We start from the raw sequence: 20088 nt of genomic DNA, 5'->3' as shown, positions 1-20088 counted from the left end.
ACTATAAAAAGAAAACCACAATACAAATAAAAAACATTTTCGAAAGTAGGGGGAAGCTTTCTTTGGAACTATTCAAACAAATACGACTCTGGTAAGTCAGGCATTTCCATATTGGATAAGGCCTGTGTTACTCTAGTGGCTTCCTGCCAAGATAGGCCAACATCAGAAGACACTCCAAGAAACCCCATAATGGATAATTACATAATAACTTGCCTACTGGGGAATTTGCTTCTTGACCACAGGAAGTTAGTGGTTGGCTTACGTCCTGATGCATAAGAGTTTATATGACCCTTATAAATGACTATTTCTTGGTATTCAAATGTACCTAGTCCTACTCCGAATCCTGTTAAACTTGTAGCTTCAATGATCTCCTGCAGCAATACATTCCACAGGTTAATTCTGCATTTCCTCTCAAGAAACTGTGCTGAAGTTTTTCTATTGTACCACATCATCTAGGTGTTTCAAAATTCTCTTTCAAGTTATTCTTTCACATGTACATACAAGGTGCTGAAATGGGGCTTGCGGATTCCCAGCACCACGCCTAATGTCCTTTTTTAATGAGATCACAATGTTTTGCCTCTTTTCGGCCACCTGTACGCTATATGATTTTATTCATACTTGTCTTAGTTTCTCAGACTCTTAATTATTGAGTATCTTGAGAACTCTTGAACTGATATCATCTGGTCTGAGTGACTTGTTGCTATATAATTTAAACAGACCAAACGATAGTAAATCCAGGTCACAGGACAGAACAGTGAATTGCTCCTCCCCCTCCCCCCCCCCCACACACACATACACAAGCTGTAGCCTACATGGACACAGTCCATGTGACATTTGGGTGGTGCTGTGCACCACTGACTAGTACCCAGCAAGATGCTGGCTTGCTGCTGGCTGCCCTTTTCTAGGCCAGAAGAGTGAGGTCAGGTTTCCCACCATCTAATCATGGGAACCCAGAGACCCTGATCCAGCTCCTTCTCCAAGGCTCTATCCCCCACTCACTCCATCGCAACTCCCTACAATGTTCACTCTCCCCTATCTTCACTCACTTTCATCAGGCTCTGGGAAGGAGCTTAGGTGTGGGCTCCAGGAGGGTGGTCTGAGGTAGGGGGCTGAGGTGCAGGAGAAGGTCACGGAGTTTGTGCTCATCTTGGGCAGCTCCCAAAAGTAACTGGCACACCCTTTTGGCAGGGGCTCCTAGGTGTGAGTACCATGGGGGTCTCTCCCACGGGCATCCTCCCTGCAATTCTCGTTGACTACAGTTCCTGGCCAATGGGAGTAAGAGCTTGGAAAAGGGGCAGTGCACAGTGACCCTCCTCCCACAAGGAGGTGCTAGCCACTTCCAGATGCAGTGCAGAACAAAAACAGGCAGGAAGCCTGCCTTAGCCTCATTGTGCTGCCCTTTTTATTGCCGCCATCTGCATCAGCAGTCCTGCATTTACCAATTTCTGCAACACCTCCTTCAAATGACAATCATTAAAAGTCTGGCAACTTTGCACTCCTAGAGAGGGAGTGCTTGCACCAACAATGAAAGATAATTAAACTACTCGTCCACAGAACAGAAACTCTTCAAGGAAGACAACTTTACGGCATGGAGGCCTGTAGACACAGAAGATGGGGTTTGCGGATGCTGGGGGGAAAGAGTCAGGCTGACAGGGAAGGGGTATTATATGTGGATGGTGAATCATGTTATGCAGATTCACTTGGCATTGCCCCTGGAAAACAGCTCCAAGGAAGTTTTAGACCTCTAAGGAACCGGCAGAACATCTCCATTGCTCCTTCACTGCCCCAGATGAGGGGAGAGGATTCCTTCCTCTGGCATCCCCCCAGCACCTCCCATGCACAGTCCATCTCTTCAGGCACTTGGAGAGAATTCTTCCAAAAACAGCCAACACTGTGAGCTAGCAGGGAAAGTAATACAGGGGGATTTACTCAGAAACAAGGAAAAATTACTGACAGTCCAAATGAGCATAGTAACAGCTTTTCCTGCTTTTCCATTCTAGCCTAACCCAAGCAGCTTGCTCCTTTCTTACCTGAATCTTATCCCCATTAAACACTCCATCAATTAGGAAGTATGTCCAGAATACCGGCCACTCACATTCTATATTCTCAAACAGTTTGAGCTCTGCAGAATCATAGTGTAATCTGTTTGGATCCTAAAAATAAAACCATATTCATTTAACATTCTATACATGATATGAACACATATGTGTTGCAGCTAAACCCTCTCAAGCCCAAAGGAAATACAAGATAAAGCCACACGCCTACATCTATCACTTTTTCTTCTTGCACATATGTACCCACACTCACTCAATCATACCCCTATGAGATGACAGGAACCTAAACCTTATCTAGATCATCTTTGCTCTGCCCACTCCGACGACTGTGCGCATGTGGAATTAATCTTTATTCCCTGGTTGCTGTGACTTGAGCGTGCTATTATTTCCCCTTAGGATTCATAACCAATTGCAAAAAATGGGTTTGGTTTTGATATTAGAATGGCAAATTATGTTTTCTTCTTGTTAATAATTGTTTTGGTATGATCTAAGCTCCTTGGGCCAGCATTATCAGTATAGATGTGTTAATCTTTGGGTAATGTAACACTGCATACCAGTGGCGGGCAAATTGTGGCCCTCGGATAAGCCTGCAGGTCACACGCAGCTTATCAAGGTAAGCCACCGGTGGACTGCCAGGCAGGTGGTTTGCCTTGTGTCTTCAAATACAGCCACCTGCAACATCCAGTAGCCATGACTCGCTGATCCCGGTCAACAGAAGCTGTGGGAAGCAGAGTTCAACAAGTCCCTGCAGCCTGCGCTGCTTTGGGCAGCCCCCATTGATCAGGAACAGCGAACTTCAACCAATGGAAGCTACAGGCAGCCGTACCTGCAGAGAGGCAAGGTAAACTACCTGTCTGGTGGCCCACCAGTAGCTTACTCTGATGAGCTACATGCAGGCCATAGGCTGCCTACCACAGCTCTTCTTGATTATATGGAATCTTAGTTATGATATAGGCTTTATCGCTATTTGTAGTGCAACATAATAAAACAGGCATGATGTTTTGATAAATTTGGGTTAAAAAAAATCTTCATAAGGTCTACTGAAAATCTGCAGACGTAAGACCTCTCTTGGTGTTTTGTAGCCATCCCGAAGGAAGCGAGAGCAGCCATAACGCCCCTGTGGAGAAAAAAAAAAATCCTGAAAATGCTGACATTGCATAATAGACTTTTTTTTAAGTGTTACTTCAGCAGAAGACAGAGCTACATCTTATGCCTACTCTCACATACTATGGTCTGCAATCCTTCAACTAATAAGCAGGAGAAAAATAACTCAACTTATTACCTCCTCCCCTCAAACAGACAGACCAAGGAGAAAAAAAGAGAACACTTACTTGTAGTTTGGTAAGAATTTCACTTTTAGTTGCATTAACAATGTTCACGTCCTCCACTGCAAAAGCTGGGTAAGAAATAATGGACAAGAGTCCAGCGTCAATCTCCTTTGATGTAGATGCCCTTGGCAACATGGAGTATAGAATAGACTAAGCAAAACACAAACACAGAACAAAAATATGTAAAACAATCAGCCTCATCAGCGTTCAGAGCAGCTGGGAACTTAATGAATGAGGACTATTAAAATGGGAATAGTCAAAGTTACTCATGTGTGGCAGGTAACCTACTCTACATAAAATATATACTGTGAAATCATCAGTATGCTGATTTTGTTTAGTCAATATTTTCTATAAGCAAGGTGCTTTTCACTGGCTGGTTTGTGCTGCTTTAAAACAAAGGAACCTTGGAGGCAGCTCTTTACCTGGCAATGTTCAACTTCATCAGGGAGGACGTGAATCACTGACTTGCACCCCCCATGGGCTCCAAAAAGGTCTAGTTCATCAATTGCTTCCAGGGCAGCCTTTAGAAACACAGACACACATTAATCCAGATTTGTGCACTTCTCACCTAGAATCACAGAATCATAGGGCTGGAAGAAACCCCAAGAGATCATCGAGCAACCTCCTGCCCAAAGCAAGACCAACCCCAAATAATCATCTCAGCCAGGGCTTTGTCAAGCTCGGACTTAAAATCATCTAGGGATGGAGATTCCACCACCTCCCTAAGTAACCCATTCCAATGCTTCACCACCCTTCTACTGAAATAGTTTCTCCTAATATCCAACTTAGATTTCCTAATATGCAGCCTGATCCAACACCCATTAAAGACAATGGAAAAATGACTGAAATGACTTATGGAATGGGCTCTTACATACTCCATAAGGAAGCATAGGAACTTCTGACCTCATGCTTTCAGAAGAGAGTCATATTTATGTATTTAGATTTAAGCAGATATAAGATGACTAACTCCATTTCCAGCCATTAAAAATGCAGTGCATAACAATCAAATGATTACAAGAACAACTTATATCGCTACTGAATCAAGGCAATATTACTGATCTCCTCATTTCTCAAATTCCCAAAAAATCTCATGCTCCGCCACTCAAGTGCCCATTCAAAAAAATAAAATGGGGGGGGGGGGGGGGAAGAGGAACTACAGCATACTTCAATGTCAACCAGCCTAGGCTATTATTATATCCTTCTAGTTCAGCTGTTACAATCTTTACAAGGAACAGGAATGCAGAAGTATATTTCCAATTAGGTGAGCTCCTCTGAGCTCCAAAACGGAGGCTGAGCACATAGGGATCTATACCAAAGGGGCAGTGAAATCTGTAAATCGGCTGGAGTGTGGAGCATGGACCTGTGCTGGGGACAGGACAAAGAGACCACTGATGCCTGGAGCTCAGGAGTGAGGCCGGCAGGGCTGTACTTCTCACAGAGCTCTCTCCTGGAGCTGACGTCAGCCAGAGGTGAATGTGCCTCTTTATCTGTTTTTATCATACCTGTTCACTGCAGTGCAAATTGATTTCTGACGTAAGTAGCATACAAGTAGAGAACATATCCCTTCTGCCTTGGTCTCTCTGGAGACAAGAATACATAAAATCCTCCAAAGCTAATATCTGGAGTGTTATTGCCAAACTCTGATACTATTAATAGACTCTCTCTACTGGTCTGTTGTATAAATCAGTAAATCAGTGTCTGATGACAAGAATTTCCCATGGGGAATTTGCAGCTAGACTCACGGGCAATCTTAAAAGATGGGCAAGCACATACAAGGCCCATCCATAAACCGTGCTCTGTGCTGCATTACTGCCATGGAAACGTTTATCCTCTATTGCACATTCCCCTTCCTTATCTCATATATTTGTAGCGAAAGAGAGTAAATGTACTGAATGCAAGAAAACACATTTTCCTTTTGTTTAGCATTGGGTTGCTTTGCTCACCCACACATGCAAACACCTATGTTTTATTCAGTGTCACAGGAGATTGTTCAGCTAAAAGCAAACATCCTCTTTTCCTCCAGCACTACAACATCAGCCAAATCTCACTGCAAGCAAGAATATGCAGTTTCTTTCTACAGTCTGTTTTTGAAGTTTTTTGCCCGAGAATGGCAATGAGCAAGTCAGAAACTGTAGGCCCAGGGAGATTAAAGTGCTCCTTCACTGTTTTTTTACGTTGCCATTCTTAATGTCCAGTTTGTGTCCATATATTCTTTTGCATAGAGATAGTTCAGTTTGTCTGAGGTACAGGGCAGAGGGGCATTGTTGGCACATGATGGCATATATCACATTAGTAGATATACTAGTGAACGAGCCTTCAGTGGTATAGCTGATGTGGTTAGAATCTGCGATGGTGTCACTAGGGCAGATGTGCAGACAAAGTTGGCAATGGGGTTTGTTGCTGAGCTTGGTTCTTGGTTTTAGTGTTTCTGTTGTGGGGTGCGATGTTGGTGGTGAGTCTGTGTCTCGGGTTGAGGGGCTGTCTATAAGCAAGGACTGGCCTGCCTCCCAAGGTTGTAGATGCTTGATGATATGTATAAGAGGCTGTTCTCACATTACAATAGATTCATTTCCTCTTCAGATACTCTCACCTCTCTCATAACTGTTGGTGCTGAGCCACATCTTCTCAGATTTAATTAGCACAGATATCACACTCCCATCTCTATAGACCCTCCTTTTCTTTTCTCTTCTCTTCAGCCTCTGAGGAAGTGAGATGACTCTCATAAAAGCTTATGCCCTAATAAATGTGTTAGCCTTTAAAGTGCCATAGACTCTTGGTTTTTGCTGAAACTAATGCACACGGCTACCCCTCTGAAACCTGCCAAACATGCTAGAGCAGCTATGAACAAACCAGTAAAAATATTCTCACCTTTGCCATGCCTACAGAGCTTGCATTCAGTTCAGGGATGCCCTGATTGGTTTTATCACCACGCTCCCAAATTCCATAGTCCTGAAACAAAGAGAAGGAAAGACAGCCAAGTTAAAAAACCACAACCCACCACCACCACCACCACCACCATTGGAAGGACCTGTTTATGTATAGAGTTAGGAACTGATCCTGCAAAGGCATGTACTCATGCTTCACTCATGAGTTCAATGGGACTTCTTACATGCTTAAAGTAAATCTCAGCAGAGTAGGGCCTTAGTCGCATACTAGATTCCTGATAGAGGAGGAAAGTCAAGGCAAAGAAAGCAACTTCCACACCATATGACCTCTCCCAAGCCCTTTGCATCCCTACTTACTCCTTTCTCTTTAAAAACAACTTGGTAACTTCTCTTTTCTATGAAGAATGGTTTTTTTAAATGACAAATTGGGACAATAAGTACTAAGAAACAAAACTAAATCTTGTATCAAACCACAATAGGATTCTGAAATCCCTACTTTCAGAGAACAGTGACCATGGACATGCCATTGGTTTCAGTGGTCCTACCCACAAAGAAAAGTGCTGCTCCAGAGTGACAAACTAGGCCCATTAGGTATTCAAGAGTGTGTGGGAGAGCATAATTTGGCCCATTAATTTGCACTTTCTTCAAGGTCAGCCTGGGTTCGTTTGTGCTCATACATTCCTCTGTTCAATAACACAGTCAACTCAATGGTTTATCAAAGCAAATTCAAGATACCATCTTAGACATATGCAATTCTTTCTAATGGGGCAATTTCTCTCATGTACACTGACTGAGACACAGACTGTAGAGCCTCTCTTTTAGCTAAAGCAAGTTCAGGCTAGATATGTGGTAAATGAACCTTTTAAATGACTGAACTTGGATTGAAGAAGTTCTTCTGAAATAACCTATCTTTATACATTAATCATTTCAGTTCCCCAGTTTGGCTTTTTTTCCCCCCTACTTAATCAGAGCAACAAGTTCCAAGCAATAGGAATTCTATACACATTACTGTAAAAATCAATTATGAAATCCTATAATCAAATTTGCTGCGTCAGCCCCAGCCTTCAGTCAGAATATATTCCTTCCCATCAGAGAAATAAGAAATTCTATTCAGTCTGTTCATAGGAAGTACTCAAATTGTTTATATATAAATGAGATACTTACAGCAACTTTATAGGCAGCCTCTATGTAAAAAACAAGATTCTGTATAAAGGCAACTTCATCAAGGGTGAATATAATATGCAATCCTGATTAAACACAGAACAAAAAAATTACATTCTTACATACAAATTGAAAAGTCTGACAGGACATCAATTCCAAATTTTCATTTTGTTAACTAGCAACTAATCCCTGTTGAAATCAGTGGAAAGATCCCTATAAAATCTGCAGTTGAGATAGCACTTTAAAGGCCACTATTACATATTCTTTCTTTAAAAGATTAATCAAAATATAAAACTCTCAGGGCCACATTTACACACATGGTGAGTGCTGGAAAGTTTGACACACACTTTTGCTGGGAAAGATAGCTGCAAGGGCCCACGAGGACAAACAGCTCCAAAAGACCATGTGGTGGGTGACATCTATAAATAAGATGCAGCTGGTGAGCAGGGAACTATGGCCAGGACAACTGGAATTCATGTTTTTTAGTAACTCACTGATCAGGCTACCAACAATTGTTGCAAAAATGGAACCCAGCCTAAGGTCTCAGCAGGGCAGCAGTGGAACTACCAGCTACCCTTCATAGGGACAACAGAGTTAGATGCTATATACTTTACCTCTACAGAAGCCAGCTTTACCGAAACTGCTTTTTAAGTAATGGTTTTCTTAATAAATATTTGAGTGTCATCTGATCCAGATCTCATTTCACAGGGACGTTACATCCCAGTAAGTGCACTGAGAACTTAAACGTGGTACTCCCTGTTGAGACAGTCCATCAACCATGTTTTATTCCATCTCAGAAGTATGAGTAAGCTCTACCAATTTCGTGGCCATGGAAAATACATCACAGACTGTGAAATAAGCCTTTCTCTGTTAAATCTGATAAGCCTTTCCCCATGAAATCTTATGTCTCCTTGTTTTCAAGAGCACCCCATTAAAGGGGGCTTCCTACCTTCAAGTGGGACAGGGGAAGGGCAGTACCTGTCCTTCCCCTGTAAACTTCTCTGGCCGTGGGAGCAGAGACCAGACCCTCCTCTGGGTGCTTTCCTCTGTAGCAGGGGAGAGACTGAGCAGCAGCCTGCAGCTTCTGCAGCTAAAGGAGACTTGTGGAGTCTGATCGTATCTTCCCTGTGTGGCTGGGAGCACTCCATCAAAGTGCACTTCCTACCTCCAATTGGGCAGGGGAAGGACAAGATCTGGTCCTTCCCTGGAAACTGCTTGGGTGGCGGGAGAGGGGAGACCAGACACAACCCACCTCTTGGAACCTCCTGCAGCTGCAGGAAGCTCTGTGGTTGCTGTCTTCAAAGTCCAGCTCTGAAGGCAGGACAGAAGTGAGGGTGGCAAGCCCATGACCTACAATAGTTTTGTGGACATCACCCCCATAATCTCCTGTTGGGTCGAGACCCCTTCCCCCTCCCCGGTTACACCACCATGTAAATGTGGCATCTGACAATGAGAAATTTACCAATTTTGGAATCCTGTGGCCATAATGGATCTTGAATATGATAGGGCTCTAAGTATGAGGTATTTTTCCTGGCAGTTAGCAAGACACCAAAAAGAAATAGATATTCCTGTAGAGCTCACTGTATCACCCCCTCTTCACCTCTAAACATAGCCACCCATGAGTGGGCCTGGACGGGCATGGGCCCAACCACTTAGCATTCAGGCCCACCCACCCCCATCCCCACCTCCGTTCCTGCTAGAGTGAATGGGCCTGCCCCTCTCTGCCCAGTGTTATAGCTGGGCCAGGAGAGTGGGGTCGGGGCCTTGCCCCACTTTGCAGCCTGACACTCACGGCAGGGTTGGAGTGTGCCCAGCACTCCCAGTAGGGAGCAGGGTTAGAGCCCCCGGGCTTTCCCTGTTCCATTGCTCAGCATTCCTGACAGGGTGCAGAGGCAGGAGCTTATAAGCCTCCATACTCCAACCCAACACCCCTGCTGGGAACACTGGTTGGGGAAGCAGCACAGACCCTAGCCCCACTTTCCTGGTTTACCAGGCAAATGAACAGGAGCAAGACCCTGCCCCAAACTCCATTCCCAGCAAGAGAGTGAAGGGAAGTAAAGTGGGTAAGGGGTGCAAGACACAGATTTGTATGGAGGTTCCTATTTTTAAGGCGTCTCTTACCAGAGCATCTATTCCTCCTCCTCTTCCAATGCTAGCTGGGGGAGGGAGGTATGATGTCCCATGGTTGCTAGCCCTCAGTCATTATCTACACACTGAAAGTTGGAGCCTATGCCCACTTGTCCCATTCTGCCTCTAGAACATGCATGGCAGGGAGCGGAGGGTAGGGGAGAAGGCAGCCATGGGAGGCAAGTTTTCATTTTGGAAACAACTCCATATAGAGTGATAAGTCCATTTTCTTTTCTACTGGCTTGTATCCTCAGGACTCAGACTGGCTTAGACATTTCAGGCTGGGAAGCCTACTTTCTCAGCAGACTTGAGGGTCATTGTTGATTGCTGTAAATCACTGACTTATTTTTTTGCCATAGGTAATTTTAAATATTTAACTAGGCACAGTGATTAAGCAATAATGGCTTTCAATGCACAGCTAGCTAAACGACACAACTGCCATCTCTTTTATGGAAGATATGCCTCTGCAAAGCATCTCTAGTAATGCACTTAGAGGAAAGCGCTGATATTTGCGAGTGCTCCCATGGAGAAAAAGGAGACCTGAGGAACACAAGCAAAACTATGGGAGGGAAACCCGTTATTCAGAGTATTTATCACAAAACCCAAAAGGCAGCTATGATTGCTCTTTGTATTTAAACAGCTTGAGATAAATTAGAGATAGTGCTCCCACTGTACATAGAGAAGCGGAGAGACCCCTCTACCAGTCAATAGCAATGCTAACATATATTCAAACGTAGTCACATCCTGTCCTCTTGTATGTGGAAGGGGGGGGGTGTAGAATCAGCACATAGCTATGGAGTTCTTATAACAATAGGGATGCTTCTTCCAAGTACGTGTGTTGGTGATTTTTTTAATATACTCCATTTTGTAGAATAAAGGCAGATTTCCATGTTATTAAACTTGAATTGCTTATTTTTGTTGTTCTGATGGAATACTGTTACAACATTTGACTTAACAAAAAAAAAAATGCATCGTGGACCATGCCTAAAATATCATCTTCTTCTTACCTGATGCAGTCATCTGTGCCAGGAAGAGCAAATAAAGGGAAGTTGCGTCTACTTGTAGATGTCCCCACTGGTCATCTCCTACCACTGTGGCACAAGTGGCTGAGTTATACTTGGCATGCAAACAGTCCTTTGTAGTCTGTGTGTATTTGAACTTCTCTACTTTATCCACCTTAAAAAAATAGAACACTTGGGATTTTAAGGTAAAAAAACTTTGCAAGAAACTCTTCAGCCAAAAACATACACGCTCCAAGAATAGAAAATAATATGTTGGTGCCCTGATTTGTATCTTCCTCTTATATGCTCCAGTTCAGCAAAGTACTTAAGAATGTACAGCTGTGCAATCCATTTGCACCAATATAAATGCAATTTGTCGTAGGTGGGATCAGTCATAAAGGTATAACAGAGTAGAGTTTTGCTTATAGCAATTGCACAGGTTAAAATACTTTTATTACACCCACATCTGTACACACAGAAATCAATCCACTGACGCCTCAGATAAAATAAAATAAATTTGCTTTGAAATTAAATGCTTTGTAAATATAATTAGCACTTGTCCACAGATATGTATAAATGTATTTGCTCATGAGTGGTGACTTAAATTTCAGTCAAAAATTTATTGCCATTTGTTTCAAATCTATGAAACTAAGGGAGGTGCCAAAGGGATGTACTCTTTAACATTCAAAAAGGACTCCAGAGAAACACTGGTCTTGGGAATTTCAATTACTCCTTCAACAGGGGCACACTATTCTCACAATTAATCTCTCCCTTTCGTGCACAAATTGATGTTAAAGCATCAGATGTAGCCTTGCAACTGAGACCAGTAAATACTCCTGAGTTATGAGATTACCTGTCTCATCATGCATTGCAAAAGCCCCCGCATCAGTTTCACAACATTCTGTAAGAATAAAACAGAATAAGTAAGTCTAACACCAACAGTCTGCTTACTTGTATTAGACAGTATTTAACAACAGGGCTCAGGGTTTCTATTATTGGTCTACCATGAGTATAAACACGAACATTTTGAAATGCTTTAAATAAATACATTTCTGTCTGTTTTCTTTTCCAGATTTTTGCCTTAAATATGCTTTTCTTTCTCTTCCTTACCACCTCTTCGTAAACCATCCTCCTTACCTCAACCCTCCAAATAAAACAACAACAGCATGGGTGGCTGGTGAAGGTAGGACTGGAGGAGGCAAGCCTCCAACCCCATCCCCAACCCTGCCCCTTCTGCCCAGGTCATGACACCCATCGTGGGGAAGGTGGGCAGCATACGGCCTCAGCCTGCCTGGCCCCAGAGCACAGAGAAGGAAGAGGGCGCATGGCCTGAGCTTCTCTAGCCCTAGAGCATGGGGAGGATGGGCGCTCGGGGGCAGCAACATTCTGCCACCAGTATGCCTATAAACAGGCATTCTGGGGGCAGAGTGTGGGCAGGGCCAGACTGGCAGTTTGGGAAGGCAAAGCCTTTCCCCGCCTACCATACCGGCTGCCCATGAACAACAGTAATAAATCATTACAACTACAATTTTAAGACAATGTGCTAATTATTCTCATTACTTATTGTCTCCTTCCCTCCCTCCTCTCCCATGGATCATCCTGATTGTTTTGCCTTTTTAGGGCCTGGTCTTGCCTATGCTTATGCATGTGGCTTCTGTCTTTAATGGGACTGTTTCGAAGTAACCATGTGCATATTTGGAGGACTGGGCTCTTAGATTATAAAGTATTCTAGAAAGAAAGGATGGACCAGTGGTTAGGATGCTGGCCTGGAATTCAGGAAACCACGATTCAATTTCCTGCTCCATTCAGACTTTTCATGTGACTGTGGACAAGTCCCTTAAGGGTACGTCTACACAGCAGCATTATTTTGGAATAGCTGGTGTTATTCCAAAATAACAAAGAGCGCATCTACTCTGCAAGCCTTTATTTCAAAATAATGCAGAGCTGGAGAACTTCTTACTCTGACTCATAGTAATCCTCTTTTCACGAGGAGTAAGGGAAGTCGAAGGAAGAGTATTCTTCCTTCAACTTTCTGCTGTGTAGACAGCGTCAAAAGCCAAGTTAAGCTATTTTGACTTCAGCTACGCAATTGATGTAACTCAAATCGGGTAGCTTATTCCATCTTTATCCCTGCTGTGTAGATGTACCTTTAGTCTACCTGTGCCTTATTTCCCCACCTGTCCAACACTTTCCATATATCCCACAGGTATTGTAAAGAGAAATACATTGCATATTGTAAGACACTCAGATGTTATTGTAACATTGACTACATAAGTGTCCAAGAGAATCAGAAATAATATGGGCTGGCATTTGCACTTTTCACACGTCTGGAACACCTTGTATATATTGGGCACAACAGCCATATAAATAATAAATTAATCAGAAAATAAAATCATAATCACATGAAAGAAAAGAGGTGAGATGATAAACAGTAAATATACTACATATGATATTTAGACTTACCTGCTCAAGTTCATAGGCCTTTGCCTTATCCTCATCTCGGTCTGCATTCTTCCGATAAGCCATTCCCAGACCCCACACCGACAGAATGCTGTAGACATTGTCCCGGACCCAAGCATCCTTTTGCTCACTGCTGGCTGAAAGCAGCCCTGTCACTGGATTCTAATCAGAAAGAAAAGAATATCAGTGTACATTGTTCACCTGAAAGTCATCTTGTTTTACTGTAGCAGCACCTTCCATAACAAATGATAATATAAAAAATACAGGGCCACACAAGACTTCATACCCATACCAGCACTTAGACAATGGCCACTCATAAATTCATAGAAGAATACAACCTTGACCTGCCCACCAAACTCCCCAAACTTGATTCAAAGAGCTCATAATCAATTTAGTGCCTGATCCTGCACCATTGAGGTCTCTGGGGCAGAACCAAGCTCTAGTGAGAACAATTAACAGGGGCTGGAGTCAGTTTGCAGAAGGACAAAGATTACAAACAACAGAATCATACACTTACTCAGTAACGGCATCCGCTGGTTCAGTTAAATATTTATATAACCTTATTTGCCATGAAGAGGTAGTTTTGAGGGGGAGGAAACATCACCTGTCTTCTCATAGGCTTTTTCAGGAGGGATTTGAATAAAGACACTAGTAGAAGCCAGGTAAACATTACTGGTACAATCAATATTCTCAGAATAGAGTAGTGTTCAGTAGCCTAATTCATGGGTCAGTGCCATGCAGCATACTCACATAGTACACACACTGTATAAACATCTACATTGAAGAAATGATCTCCGTCCCAAAGAGCTTATAGTCCAAGTAACAGAGATTGTGTGAGTGCAGAATAAAATTTCTGATGCTTTACAGAATGTTCCATTCGCTTAAATACCAATATAGGGCTGAACTACTCAAAGACATTTCCAAATTGGAAAAACAAAAACAAGAGGAGAGAAATAGGAGGGGGGAAATGATTCAGCAGAAGCAATCTGCAGTGTAAGTTAATCAGAATATATAGAAGGGTGAAGCTCAAAGGCAAATCTTATATTTCTATCTATTTTATAGTCTTTTGTTCATCCCCCACTTGCAGTACAAAGAAAGAAAGTCTATGTAGTAGTAATCGTAGAACTACAGTAATTTCACTGTAATCCCCCTGCCTAGCAGCTACATTCTGGGCCTGGTGCCAGCTGTGCAATGGATAATTCTTGGCACGAAGATTGTTCCTCCAAAAATGTCAGTGTTGAAATATAAGACTGGGAGACCCAGAAACCATCAGGGACCTGCCTGCTTTCAAAGTTTTAAAAGGTATTAGAATTAGAGGAAATTAATCTGGACTCTCTGGACTTGATCGAAAAGTAAAGTCTATTCTGGACTTTGACGAACATTGGATCAGGCTTTTTGTGCAACATAACGAACAAAGATAATTCTGTAGCACTGTGGTACTATCAGTTCACAGGAAGAAACATTAACTGACCAATATTTTTAAACTTTTCTCCATAAAATACTTGCTCTTAAATAGGGACGTGAATGGGTAACTGGTACCAGTTTTACCAGTGCTTGGGATCAGCCCACTGCTTGCTTTGGGCAGAGGGCTGCCCCAGCAGAGCTGGGAGAGAGCAGCAGCTTTGTGTCAGTGGTGGCCACAGCAGCCCCAGGGGGGGGAAGCAGGTGCCAGAGCTGGAGGGAACCAACTTAAAAGTTGGTTCCCCCTAGCAATGTCTCCGCGATGTGCAGGCGGGCAGAGGAGGCAGAGCCGCAGTGGTCCAGGAACCAGTGCAAGCTGGGACTACTCCAGGAGCCACCCATGCTGTGGCTCTGTCTTTTAAACATAGTAAGAGCAGAGGTGCAGGGCTCTGGGACCCAGCGCAAGCCGGGACTGCTGAGTCCCAGCTTGCGCCAGGTCCCGGACCTACGCCAGCTATGGTTCTGCCTTTTAAATGCCTGTCCAGCTCCTACTACATTTAAAGCCGCAGAGCCACAGCGGGGCCCCTTATCGACTAATCATGTACTCGATATAAATTGTATTGTGTACACGATTAGTCAATTACCTGCTTCTTAACATCCTTAGTTCTTGGAAGGACAGAAGGCTCTATTGCAGAGATCTGACTGCCAGACAGAGGCCTTAAATTGTTACTTAATAGTGCCTATGTTCTGTGTGTGTTTCTATTTAATATATTTGGATTTCACTGCATCTTTTTGTCTGAAAAAAAATGCTAAAAAGACCAATTTCACTTGCACTGTAAAAATGAAATAATTTCAACAATTTGACCACACTGGAGCTAGTACAGTATTAAATTGAGACGATGGAGATCAGAGTTTCACTCAGATTATATTTCAGCAAACATATATAATATCTGCTTTTATCTAACAGAGCAATGATATTAAAGTCAGACCTTCACTAAACTCCAGCTGGGTTTGACTGTATGAAGTAGAATGTAATGTATTTTTGTGACCACTAAATGTCAGCTGATAAAAATAAGATAATCAGTAATGGTTTCTATTTTAGCTACATATGCTTTTGTCCTTAAGGGTACGTCTACACTACCCCGCTAGTTCAAACTAGCGGGGTAATGTATGCATACCGCACTTGCTAATGAAGCCCGGGATTTGAATTTCCCGGGCTTCATTAGCATAAAGCCGGCGCCACCATTTTTAAAAGCCGGCTTGTTCGAACCCGTGCCGCGCGGCTACACGCGGCACGGTCTAGATAGTTCGGACTAGCTAGCTATTCCGAACTATCTGTACGCCTCGTGGAATGAGGTGTACAGATAGTTCGGAATAGCTAGCTAGTCCGAACTATCTAGCCCATGCCGCGTGTAGCCGCGCGGCACGGGGTTCGCACTAGCCGGCTTTTAAAAATGGCGGCGCCGGCTTTATGCTAATGAAGCCCGGGAAATTCAAATCCCGGGCTTCATTAGCAAGTGCGGTATGCATACATTACCCCGCTAGTTCGAACTAGCGGGGTAGTGTATACGTACCCTAAGTAGCCCATGTAATACTTTTTAAAAAAAGAAAAACTTACAAAAGTGGTCATAAAATAGATATTGACATTGGATAAAACACACACACACAAAATGTAAAAAACCCCTAGTCTCTAGTTTAAATAGATACACCAGGCTCTAAAGGGTATAAAATAATATGTTATTTTATTTCCATATCAGAAGAATGATACTGCACAGGGAGGAGACACTCTAAATATTTTCCTTACTGTTATTTTCCTCAACATTTACTAACATATGATGATAGCTATACTTTCTCCATCATATTAACTCCAATTAAGGACTTAAATCTGTTTTATCCACTTGCTTTTTCTAAAAAGCATCTACCATGGAGATGTCTACACACTGTGAGGGTCAGATGCATCAGCAGAAAATAGAACGTTCGCTATGTTGCAAAAGTACTGCAAGGAACTCTGACTTCAATGTGGCTCCAGGCAGGCACAGGACGTCAACCTGGGCATACCTCTGGGAATGATGACAGTCTGCATTTGGTGTTTAGGCATATTTTTAAATTGATTTTGCTTTTAAAATAAATCTATTTTGAGTAATATCAGTGTAAATGAGAACATCTGCTCCTACTCCTATGATATTTGTTTTACAAAATTCCCACCATGCTAAACATCTAGTACTGGATTTTTAAACAGCCGCGCCCTGAGTTATGAGCACCTCCACTTACGACCATCCGCACTTATGACCAAAGCAGTCGTAAATGCAGATCCGCGCTACGAACGACGATCCGCACTTATGAACAGCGCGGTTGTCATGTAACTCTATGGGATCTGAGTTACGAACACTTCGAGTTATGGACCAAGTGTTGGTCCGTAACTTGTTCGTAACTCAGAGAGCGGCTGTACTAGTAACTAATTCCCAAACATAATGTTTCTCACAGCAGGCAAGGACTCCCCCTTAGCTAGGTGAAAACAACACTTTCTTTTAAAATGCACTGTTGTTATTAAGGCTATGTCTAGACTACATCCCTCTGTCGGCAGAGGGATGTAAATGAAGCACTTTGAAAGTGCAAGAGAAGCGGGGATTTAAATATCCTGCGCTTCATTTGCATAATCACGTAATGGCGCTCTTTTGAAAAAGCGCTCTTTTGAAATTGAAACTGCAGCCTAGACGCAGTTCTTTCAAAAACGGGGCACTTTTTCGAAAGATGCTGTAAACCTCAGGATCCATTTTTTAAGGTTTACAGCATCTTTCGAAAAAGTGCCTCCAGACTGAGGTTTCAATTTCAAAATAGTGCTTTTTTGAAAAAGCGCCATTACGTGATTGTGCAAATGAAGCACGGGATATTTAAATCCCCGCTTCTCTTGCACTTTCAAAGTGCTTCATTTAGTTAGTTAATAGCTATAGCTTCCCCAATTATCACCTCTAATACTATTAACTCACAGACATCTACCCTTCCCCACCTCTAATATCATTAACTCACAGGTATTCACCTTCCTTCCCCCCCGCCCCCCGCATCCCCCTTCTGTTCTGAAATGTGATTTGTCCTTTTCATATGTGTTCATTTTTTTTAATTGTATCCTTTGGTATATATGGCTGTGACTATTTTCTTCCACTATTTGATCTGAGGAAGTGGGTCTGGCCCACGAAAGCTCATCATCTAATAAACCATCTTGTTAGTCTTTAAAGTGCTACATAGTCCTGTATTTTGTTTCAGCTACACCAGACTAACACGGCTAGTTAATTCACAGATATATATAATGGATCTGAAATAACAGAACTCCTATTGACTTCAAGCAGGAGCAGATTTGGGTTCGTAACACCCTCCATCACTGATTGGAAGCTTAGTAAGCTTGCAGTGCTTAGTAATATGTATATTTGGAAACTGACTCATGGAAAAAATCCTTGCTCTCATCTTTATATGCTGAACTATTTTAATTGAACCACACCATCTCCAAGAACATTGTAACTTTTCTGCACCATGTGTCTGTTCTTAAGGATGAAACAGATAAGCTAAGCAAATGGAGAACACTATGGTATGTGTTTATGCATGTCCATGAGCCAAAACATATCTAGTAGGTCACATTTTTTGCGTACCAGTCTTGACAGTGTCATTCTTTTACTATTTATGTATCCAAGCCACTCAACAAGGAGTTGGAGTCTGTCCTGAGTTACACTGCTATATAAATCTTAACTCACACCACTAAAGCTAATATAGTGATTGTGGATTTTCACCAGTGTGACAGTGGAGAATCTGACCAAAGATTTTGGAATGAAGTGTATTATAATAGACATATACAGAACAAATTATGTTTGCTGGTGACTCTATGACCAACTTATTTTGGAGGTCTTCTTACTTTCAGATAAGTGACATACAGCTGCTCCACGAGTTGCGAATGGTTGAGTTACGACCGTTCGCACTTACGACCAAAGCTCCCATGGAGCGGTCGTAAAGGCGGTCCCCGAGTTACGAACGCGACCCGCACTTATGAACAGTGCGGTCGCGTGTAACTCAAGTGGTTCGAATTATGAACAGATCGAGTTACGGCCAAGTGTTTGGTCCGTAACTCATTTGTAACTCGGAGAGAGGCTATACCTGAAAGTCACCATTATGCCTATGTACACCAGTTTCAAAAGATACACAGTGATCAATGTTCCCTCTAATTTTTTCCGTCCACGTGCACAATACATTTTGTTAGATGCACCAAGGCATGTACAGATGTGCACCATCAGCAGAAACAGATGCTGCCGGCTATAGGCACTGTGGGCGCTCTACTAATTGGCTGGGTGGTATTTGAATCTCTCTTGGATGACTGCCCAAGCACATAGATACGGGGAACACTGACAGTGATGTAAGCTCACATAGTTGAGGGTGAAGGAAAGCCACTGAACACAACCAAAAGCAACTTCAAACCAACGTTTAAGAACACATTGGCTGCGTCTAGACTGGCAAGTTTTTCCACAAAAGTGTCTGCTTTTGCGCAAAAACTTGCCAGCTGTCTACACTGGCCGTTTGATTTTGCGCAAAAGCACTGACGTTCTACTGTCTGAAATCAGTGCTTCTTGTGCAAATGCTTTGACGTTCCCGTTCGGCCAAAAGCCCTTTTCCGGAAATGTTTTTGCACAAGAGGGCCAGTGTAGACAGCTAAAAACTGTTTTGCGCAAAAAAGCCCCGATGGTGAAAATGGCGATCAGGGCTTTCTTGCACAAAACCGCGTCTAGACTGGCACGGACGCTTTTCCGCAAAAAGTGGTTTTGCAGAAAAGCGTCCGTGCCAATCTAGACGCTCTTTTCCGCAAATACTTTTAACAGAAAAACTTTTCCGTTAAAAGCATTTGCGGAAAATCATGCCAGTCTAGACGTAGCCACTGGGTTTTCAAAAGCAATGGATTTTTGTATCCTTGCCCAGTTACAATAGCTAATTTTATTTGAGACTCACTCAAAATGAAAAAAAATCTGCCATTTACCTTACAAGATATTTTTCAGAGGTTATGAATGCTGCATGTCCAACATTCCACAGTATGGAATGAATACAATACAGCAGGGGTTCTCAACCTGGGGTGCGCGTACCACCAAGAGGTACGAGAAGCTTGTCAAGGAGATATGGGGAATATTTGGTAAATAACTAGATTATTCTAATTGAAATATTCCAAAAGTAGTAGTGTTAGTGAAAAAAGTTGTGGATTCTAGAGTCTAGAATTTATTTCCTTTCATATTGAATAGGGGGTACAGGAAGGTTTACTAAAAGCCAAGAGAGTACGGGGACTGAAAAAGGTTGGGAACCCCTGCATTACAGGATATTTATCTGTAATACCACCTTTATTCTCTTCCAAGACTAAAACTCCATATACTTAGTTTGTACAACACACTTCACTTCATAACATACCACGCTATAAGAAATACTTCATAGCATAGCTCTCCACAAACACTTTATGTCCCACAATAACAGATTGTACAAACATACTCTGCTGCCTATTGCAACACGCTGAACCAACATACTCCACGCCATACAGTAAAGAACTCCACACACATTCTCCAACAAGCATGGCCTGCTCTTGAATCTGCCCTAAACTTGTACTTAGTTATGACCCCTAAGCAATTAACCAGCCCACTGAATTCTTACCAGG

At 42.7% G+C, this 20088-nt stretch overlaps 1 protein-coding gene across 10 annotated transcripts in view; it reads right to left on the bottom strand.

The window, feature by feature from the left end:
* The window catches only part of PHKA2 (phosphorylase kinase regulatory subunit alpha 2), an 87206-nt gene that overhangs the window by 60206 nt on the left and 6912 nt on the right, over positions 1 to 20088 (bottom strand). For 6 of the 10 annotated variants that reach the window (XM_075913734.1, XM_075913692.1, XM_075913700.1 and 3 more), the window contains exons 3-11: positions 13020 to 13178; positions 11410 to 11457; positions 10563 to 10731; positions 7432 to 7514; positions 6251 to 6331; positions 3805 to 3903; positions 3386 to 3532; positions 3118 to 3171; positions 2031 to 2153 (exon numbers count right to left, since the gene is read on the bottom strand). In XM_075913734.1, the coding sequence (XP_075769849.1) occupies positions 2031 to 2153; positions 3118 to 3171; positions 3386 to 3532; positions 3805 to 3903; positions 6251 to 6331; positions 7432 to 7514; positions 10563 to 10731; positions 11410 to 11457; positions 13020 to 13178 (963 nt within the window). Of the gene's footprint in view, positions 1 to 2030; positions 2154 to 3117; positions 3172 to 3385; positions 3533 to 3804; positions 3904 to 6250; positions 6332 to 7431; positions 7515 to 10562; positions 10732 to 11409; positions 11458 to 13019; positions 13179 to 13302; positions 13490 to 13766; positions 13899 to 20088 lie in introns of those variants that run through there. The other 4 variants (XM_075913742.1, XM_075913765.1, XM_075913749.1 and 1 more) reach the window with 4 other exon arrangements.

Source organism: Pelodiscus sinensis, chromosome 1, assembly GCF_049634645.1.
Source record: "Pelodiscus sinensis isolate JC-2024 chromosome 1, ASM4963464v1, whole genome shotgun sequence".
NCBI lineage: Eukaryota > Metazoa > Chordata > Testudines > Trionychidae > Pelodiscus > Pelodiscus sinensis.
This window is presented reverse-complemented; position numbering and strand designations above follow the sequence as displayed.